An 8,176-nucleotide genomic window follows, 5' to 3' on the forward strand; every position below is an offset into this window, starting at 1 on the left:
TTTAAAAAAAAAAAGAAAAAAAAGAAAAACAAAACCAACAACAAAAAAACATTCTATAAGAAGCCTTCAGGGCATTTTCTTAATTTGTGATTGATGTGGGAAAATCCCGCCACTGTGGGTGGTGCCAGCTCTAGGCTGATGGTTCTGGGTTCCAAAAGTAGGCTGAGCAAGCCATGGGGAGCAAGCCAGTTAGGAGCACTCCTCAATGGCCTCGCCTCCTGCGTCCAGGTTCTCCTACCTTTGAATTCTAGCTTCAGTCTTGCAGGGAAATTCCTTAGAGGCAGGAAGGTAAACAACTAAATAAAAAAAAAAAAAGAGCTTCTTCAGGAAGTCCCTGAAACTGAGCAGATTCACTAGGTCCCTGCCAAAGGAAGCACTAAAAGCTGAGACTCCCTCTGAGACTAACTGCAAAGACGACCCTGAGATCCAGTCTTGCTGCCTGAAAGAGGCTTCCAGGCGCCCAACTGAGGGACCTGGAAAGGACACTCTCCAGCCTGTTGTCCTCCCAGCTAACTGCACAGTGTGCTCTGGGTTCCCAGCTTTTGTGAGCTGTCACCCAGACTGGGATGGGTCTTGGAGATGCAGCTGTCTGAGTCATTTCTGCTCCCATAAGTAATCCCTCCCCCCATCCTCCTGTAAGTAACCCCAGGAAAACTCATGGTTCACCATGTTGGATGGACTTTGGTGGTATCTGTATTTTGGTCTGCTGGGGATTCCCTATCTGGGGTGAGTAGATAGATGTGTGTTCCATCTTCCCAGGAAAAGTTCAGCCACACAACACTGCCCTAAGTGCTTTAGATTATTAACTGTTCCATGGAAGTGGGAATATAATTAACCCTTTCTTCCCCGAGTCGCTTTTGCTCTCAGCATTTCATTCTAGCAATAGAAGGTCAACTAAGACACGCGTCAGAACAGATGAGCAACAAATGCTCTCAACTGCCCAGCCATCTCTCCGGCCCAATCCTCTTCCTCCTTATTAGAGAGAAGTGTATTGCACTAACAGAGAAGTTCCTTATAGAGAGATTTATCTTTAGCATGCCAAGTTGCTGGCTGATATCAGGCCCTCCCGCCTTGGAGCCACCGCTGACGAAGGGTTCATGAGCACACAGACTCTGCTCTAGGTCCATAACCCTTGACCCATAACTGAGATGGCTCAGGAACTGATGACTGGGCAGAGGGTGGAGACAGCCTGGCTTCGAAAAGACAACCACATGGCCTATTGCCCAAACTGGACATGGTGGGAGGTAAAATATTTCATCACACTGCTTACAACAGCCTGCAACTGAAAATTTACTACCTTTTTTTTTTTAAATTATTCTTTCTCAATACAGGGTTTCTCTCCGTAACAGAACCCTGGCTGTCCTGGAACTCACTCTGTAGACCAGGCTGGTCATGAACTCTGAGATCCCTCTGCCTCCCAAGTGCTGGGAATAAAGGTCTGCACCGCCACACCTGGCTGAGAACTCACGATTTCTGGAATATTCCATTTAATATTTTTAGACCCTGGTTGACCATGGCAAAGTACAACCTGGAATATAGAAGAGCTAACCTATGAGTAATTATGATGTCAATAACATTATGGTTCAAAGTACTTGAGTCAGAGAGATTCTCATTCAGTGGGCAGACTCTTGCCCACACCTTGCCAGGATCTGTCCAATTCCCAGACTTCCTCCTGGTACTGGTTACAGCTATAAAAGGGAGTGTAGGGCTTCCCTACTGGCTGTACCCACATCCCAGGAGAGAGAGGAGCCTTCCCATCCCAACCCACAATGTCCCATGCTCTTGACAGAGCAGTGATGGGGGACATCCAGGTGACTCACAGCTTCTTCATAATGGTCCTCTCCTCCTTCTCCCCGTTGCCCATGGCAACCACAGCATCCTTCTCTCTTCTTCCTCCTGGAGTTTCTCTGGGAGGAAGCAGACCACTGGGGAGACAGGAAGCAAGTCAATAGTTGTACTCTGTCTTGCTTCCCTAGGGTCTTAGTTCAGTGGTGGGGCACATCCCTTGACACCAAAAACAAGTAAAATAAGGCATCCGTTGTCCTCATCATGTGTTTTGAAACCAAGTCACATGATGTAGACCAGGCTGGCCTCTAACTTACAGAGATCTATCCAGCTGCCTCTGTCCTTTGAGCGCTGGTATTAAAGGGGTGTTCTAACAAGGCTGACCCTGTTGTCTTGAATCAGGGTCTCATTACACAGCTCAGGATGACTTGAACTCACGATTGTCCAGACATACGTTAGGATTACAGGTACGCATGACCACACATGCGCAGACCTCATTTATGTTTGTTTGTGGAGACATTTCTGACCTTCCTGCTTCTACCTCTGGAGTGCTAGGAAAACAGGCACCCCCCCCCCTCCAGCCTAGATTTCCTTTTTCATCTCCCAGGGAAGACAGGGTTTCTCTGTATAGCCCTCACTGTCTTAGAACCCTCTCTATAAACCATGCTTGCCTAGAACTTAGAGACCCACTCGACTCTGCCTTCCAAGGCTGAGATTAAACAAATGCACCGCCTCTGCCCAGATGCCTGCACACAGTTTCCCGTTGAGACTGTCAAGGACCTTTGCCACCAAGGGCCCCACACTGTCCGGTGCTGTGAAGCTGTGCGCGCCCCTCCGTGCCTGGCACACAGTTGGGTGTTCAGTAAACGGGGTGAGTGAGCACGGGAGCCAGTCTGTGATGCGGTGAGCATCCAAGACCACCGTAGGGAGCCCACCTCCTGTAGCACTGCAGTTCCTCCTGCACCAGCAGCAGCTGCGACTTAAGCTTGTTTCGCTCCTGCAGCACCTCCCTCAGCTCTTGCAGAGTGAAGCGGGGCCGGTTGGGGTCTGTCAGATCCACTACCATCTTGTCGGGTCCCAAGTTCACCTGAAAGACAACATACCAACAGGCTCAGTCGCCACGACGGACCACACTGGTCCCCGAAGGGACCCACTACTGTTCAAACTGAGGACTCAAATATCGAAATGACAGACACAGGAACGGACAGCATTCATCAATGAAAACCAGCGTACAGGGCTGGTGAGATGGCTTTGCAGTTAGGAGTACTCCATGTAGCCGGGCAGTGATGGCACACGCCTTTAATCCCAGCACTCAGGAGGCAGAGGCAGGCAGATTTCTGAGTTCGAGGCCAGCCTGGTCTACAAAGTGAGTTCCAGGACAGCCAGGGCTACACAGAGAAACCCAGTCTCAAAAAAACCAACCAACCAACCAACCAACCAACCAACCAAGCAACAAAAGAGTACTCCCTGTTCTTTCAGAGGACCCGATTGGGTACCTATACAAACTCTAGTTCCAGAGTATCCAACACCCTCTCTTGGCCTCCGCAGGCATTAAGCAAACACATGTGGTGCACACATATACACACAGGTAATTCTCCCATACAGATGAAATGAAAGTAAATACATTAGGGCTGGAGAGATGGCTCAGCAGTTAAGAGCACTGACTGCTCTTCTAGAGGTCCTGAGTTCAATTCCCAGAAACCACATGGTGGCTCACAACCATCTGTAATGGGATCTGATGCCCTCTTCTGGCGTGTCTGAAGACAGCGACACTGTACTCACATACATTAAATAAACAAATCTTTTTAATTAATTTGTTAATTTAAAAGGAGGAAGATGCTGAGCACTAAAGACCTGCCTCACATGTATGAAGCCGGGGGGGGGGGGTCCCTTCTCCATTACCAAAAACTCCCAAGAAAATATTGAACCACAGCAGTCACAAGATCCAATGGATCATGTCATAGGAAAATCCAACGTGACTCCCATGGGACACAGTCACGCTGCCGCTGTGTTTCTAGTCTCACAGCTACATTCCATTGCCTCAGGTGAAGCTGAAAACTTACGAACGTTCACAGACTTCCTTAGTGGTGCGTCAGTTATACATTCAGCTCAGGACTCTCACCTCCCATAAGACAGTGGAAAATTTCCAAGTTCACAGAAAAACAAAGACATGTCTCATAGTTTTTTAAAAATAGAATGCTGACTCAGGACTTCCCAAGTCACTCCCTGGGTGGCTGAAGGGTGCTTGGGAAATGTTTTACCAGTTCCTGAGTCCAGGGAATAAAACAAAAATTAGGCCAGGCGTGGTGGCAAAAAAATCTTTAATCCTGGTACTCAGGAGGCAAAGGCAGGTGGAATGCTGTGATTTCAAAGCCAGTCTGGTCTACAGTAGGGAGTTCTAGGACAGCGAAAAGTACACAGAGACCCTGCTTCAAACAAAAAACAAAAAACAAAAAAAAACAAAGAAAAACCCAGCACTCAGGAGGCAGAGGCAGGCGGATTTCTGAGTTCGAGGCCAGCCTGGTCTACAAAGTGAGTTCCAGGACAGCCAGGGCTACACAGAGAAACCCTGTCTCGAAAAACCAAAACAAACAAACAAAAATTCCCAGGTTTGGGGACTGGAGAGATGGCTCAGCGGGTAAGAGCACTGACTGTTCTTCTGAAGGTTCTGAGTTCAAATCCCAGCAACCACATGGTTGCTCACAACCACCTGTAATGAGATCTGACGCCCTCTTCTGGTGTGTCTGAAGACAGCTACAGTGTACTTATGTATAATAATAAATAAATCTTTGGGCCAGAGTGAACAGAAGTCCTAAATTTAATTCCCAACAACCACCTGAAAGCTCACAACCATGTGTATAGCTACAGGGTACATAAAATAAATAAATAAATCTTTCAAAGAGGGACTGCTTGTTTTTGAGACAGGGCCTCACTATGTGTAGCCCTACCTATCCAGGAACTCACTCTGTAGACCAGGGTGGCCTCGAACTCTTGAGTATGGGATTAAAGGCGTGCGCCACCATGCTTGGCAGTTTTTGGACTCTTCATTTTGTTTCCTTTGGTTAGTTTTTTTGGTCTTTCAAGTCCAGATCTCAATCTGCAGCTCTGGCTGGTCTCATAGTAATCCCCCTGCCTCCGCCTCTGCCTCCGCCTCCGCCTCCGCCTCCTGGCTGCTGGGCTGACTGACATGCAGCACCATGTCCACAGAAGCTCTTCTCCTTCTGGTTTATGTTCAACTTTTCAGCTGCACTGCAGGAAAGTCACCAAGAGGCAGAGAGGCAGCGTGGCCATCACACAGCTGCAAAACAAGGGACAGCCACAGCCGTGTGCTTCTCCCTGAGGGCTAGCCCTCACAGAAGGGAAGGATCAAGGATCATTCAAAAATCTTTCCAGGGAAGAGCAGGGTAGAGAGGGCAGGGGAAGTAGGGTGTGTGTGTGTGGGTGTGTGTGTTAAGTTAAGTACCTTTATACTACCTGAATTTTGAAATTACATTTCAGAAAGAGAAGAAGGAGAGAGGAGGGGAAGCGAGAGGTAGGAATACTAAGATGCTAATTGTATGAGGCTGGGCATGCTGGCTAAGACCTGTCACACCAGCACTTCGGAAGCAGAGGCAGGAGGACCAGGAATTCAAGGCCAGCTTTTGCTACGTGGTGGGTCCGAGAGCAGCCAGGGCTGGAGAACCTGTCACAAAGAAGGGAAAGAATGTGATGAGGTGAACCCGCCTACAATAGGTCAATTCACGGAGACAGAAAGCAAGCTGGGGCACAGGGGAACCTCTGGGACCGTTAGTTACCCAAAGGCGGCGACAGGGAGAGCACATGAGGCCAGCCTAGGGAATCCAATGAGACAACTGTGCTAAACCAAAGCAAAAATAAATAAATAAATAAATAAGCAAATAAATAAATAAATAAAAATCACGGCCAGAGAGATGGCTCAGCAGGTAAAAGTATTTCTGGTAGTTTGAAGGCCCAGGGAGTAGCAGTATTAGGAGGTGTGGCCTTGTGGGAGAAAGTGTGAAACTGTGTGGGTGGGGCTTGGCTCTGAGACCCTCATCCTAGCTGCCAGGCAGGCAGGTCTTTGGTTTGCTTTCAGAACAAAATGTAGAACTCTCAGCTCCTTCTCCAGCACCAGGCCTGCCTGAATGCTGCCATGCTTCCTGCCATGATGATAATGGACTGAAACCTCTGAAACTGTAAGCCAGCCCCGGTGGAAGGTGGTCCTTCTAAGAGTTGCCTTGGTGATGGTGTCTCTTCACATCAATGGAAACCTAATTCAGACAACAGTATTTACTGCCAAACCTAAAGCCATCTTTGACCCGCCGGATCCCACAAGGTCAAAAGAGAATCCATTCCAGAGAGCTGTCTGCACATCACCAGTCCCAAATACATAACAAAGTAAATAAATGTAGAGGAAAAAAATTCTTGTGTGTGAATGAATTTGGTGCCGTTAAACATGGCAAAGGCGGGCAGGGGAAACCACTCAGTGGTAGAACACTTGCCTAGCGTGAGCCAGGGCCTGAGGTCTATCCCCACCATGGTAAAAAACAAATAATAATAAATTAACAGTGGTGGCACACACCTTTAACCCCAACACTCGGGAGGCAGAGGCAGGTGGGTCTCCTGAGACTGAGGCCAGCCTGGTCTACAGTGAGTTCCAGGACAGCCAGGGCTACACAGAGAAATCCTGCCCCCACCCCAAATAACACCAATTAAAAACAAAACAAAACAAAACAAACAAACAAATGAAAAGCAGACTAGTGTTGTGGCCCGCACCTTTAAAGCCAGTACCTAGAAAGATGGCTCAGTGGTTAAGAGCACTGGGTAAATTGCCAGGGATCCAGGTTCCGTTCCCAGCATCCATGTGTTGGTTCACAACCATAAATAACCCCAAAACCAGGGGGTCTAACAGGCACACACATGGTGCATACATATATGGACAAAATCCTTATACACATAAGGGAAAATGAATAAATCTAAAAATCGTTTTTAAGTAAACCCATAAACCCAGCACTCTGAGAGGCAGGTGGATTTCTGTGAGTTTGAGGCTAGCCTGGTCTACATGATGAGTTCCTGGTCAACATGGTGAGGCTTTGTCTCAAAAATAAATAAGTAAGTAAAGATGGCGAATAGATTTCATGTTACACATATCTGACTACAAGTAAAGACAATTTAAAAATCATAATTTTTAAAAAACCACGATGTTTTAATAAACTCGGTAAAAATCTATTCTTTAATTTTGTGCTTTTTCTTTTTTTTTCTTTTTCTATTAGTTTCTTTATTTACATTTCAAATGTTATCCCCTTTCCTAGTTTCCCCTCCAAAAACCCCCTATCCCCTTCCCCTCCCCTTGCTCCCCAACCTATTCACTCCCATTCCTGGTCCTGGCATTTCCCCTATCATGGGGCATAGAGCCTTCACAGGACCCAGGGCCTCTCCTCCCATTGATGACCGACTAGGCCATCCTCTGCTACAAATATACCCAGAGCCACAAGTTCCACCATGTGTTTTCTTTGATTGGTGGTATAGTTCCAAGGAGCTCTGAGGGTACTGGTTAGTTCATATTGATGTTCCTCCTATGGGGCTTCAGTCCCTTTCACCTCCCTGGGGATTTCTCTGGCTCCTTCATTGGGGCTTTTTCTTTTCCTTCTTGGGAGCATGGTCTTGCCATGTAGCCCAAGCTGGCCTCAAACTCCCTATGGTCTTGCCTTGGCCTCCCAAGCTGGTATGACAGACATGTGTCACCACATCCGGCTCCCCACCCCACTCCACACACGCACCCCATCTTAAGACTGTATTTAAGGAAGAAAATACGCCACCTCATCTTGTGCCTCTGACACTTGTCCCCTCTGCCCTATGGGGGAAATCACCGGGCCCCATGCAAGTCACTCTTTCCAGACCATGATGCAGCTTCCTCCATTGCCCTGTGCCTGAAGACGGACCACGCCAAACGGCATGAATGTGTGGCTGAGTAACTCCGGCAGCTCAAGCAGATAGACTTTTCTTGAACCTCCAAGGCCAGGCTACGATGGAAGGACCTCTCTGCAGATACAACCTTAACTGTCCCTGTGACTTAGAAGCTGACGAAATATGCCAGTGGCAGTGGTTCACATCCTTGATTGTGACCCTCAGAAAGACTGGGACAGGAGGATTACCATGAGTTTGAAGGCAGCCTGAGCAGCAGAGTAAGACCCTGCCTTAAATAATACAAAACAAGAAATCAGTAAGTGGAAAGACAGACAGACAGACAGACAGACAGACAGAGACAGAGAGACAGAGGGTTAGGAGAAAGGGAGACAAAGAGAGAGAGAGAGACAGAGAGAGAGAGAGAGAGAGAGAGAGAGAGAGAGAGAGAGAGAGAGACAGAGACAGAGAGAGACAGAGAGAGACAGAG

The 8,176-nt window shown here is 47.8% G+C and overlaps 1 protein-coding gene across 1 annotated transcript in view; it reads right to left on the reverse strand.

The window, feature by feature from the left end:
* Rilpl2 (Rab interacting lysosomal protein like 2) overlaps window positions 1–8,176 on the reverse strand; it is a 13,852-nt gene that overhangs the window by 3,463 nt on the left and 2,213 nt on the right. Inside the window, exons 2-3 of the mRNA XM_021187050.2 lie at window positions 2,721–2,872; window positions 1,821–1,925 (exon numbers count right to left, since the gene is read on the reverse strand). Coding sequence (XP_021042709.1) covers window positions 1,821–1,925; window positions 2,721–2,872 — 257 coding nt within the window. The remainder of the gene's footprint in view (window positions 1–1,820; window positions 1,926–2,720; window positions 2,873–8,176) is intronic.

Source organism: Mus pahari, chromosome 23 (assembly GCF_900095145.1).
Source record: "Mus pahari chromosome 23, PAHARI_EIJ_v1.1, whole genome shotgun sequence".
NCBI classification, from domain to species: domain Eukaryota; kingdom Metazoa; phylum Chordata; class Mammalia; order Rodentia; family Muridae; genus Mus; species Mus pahari.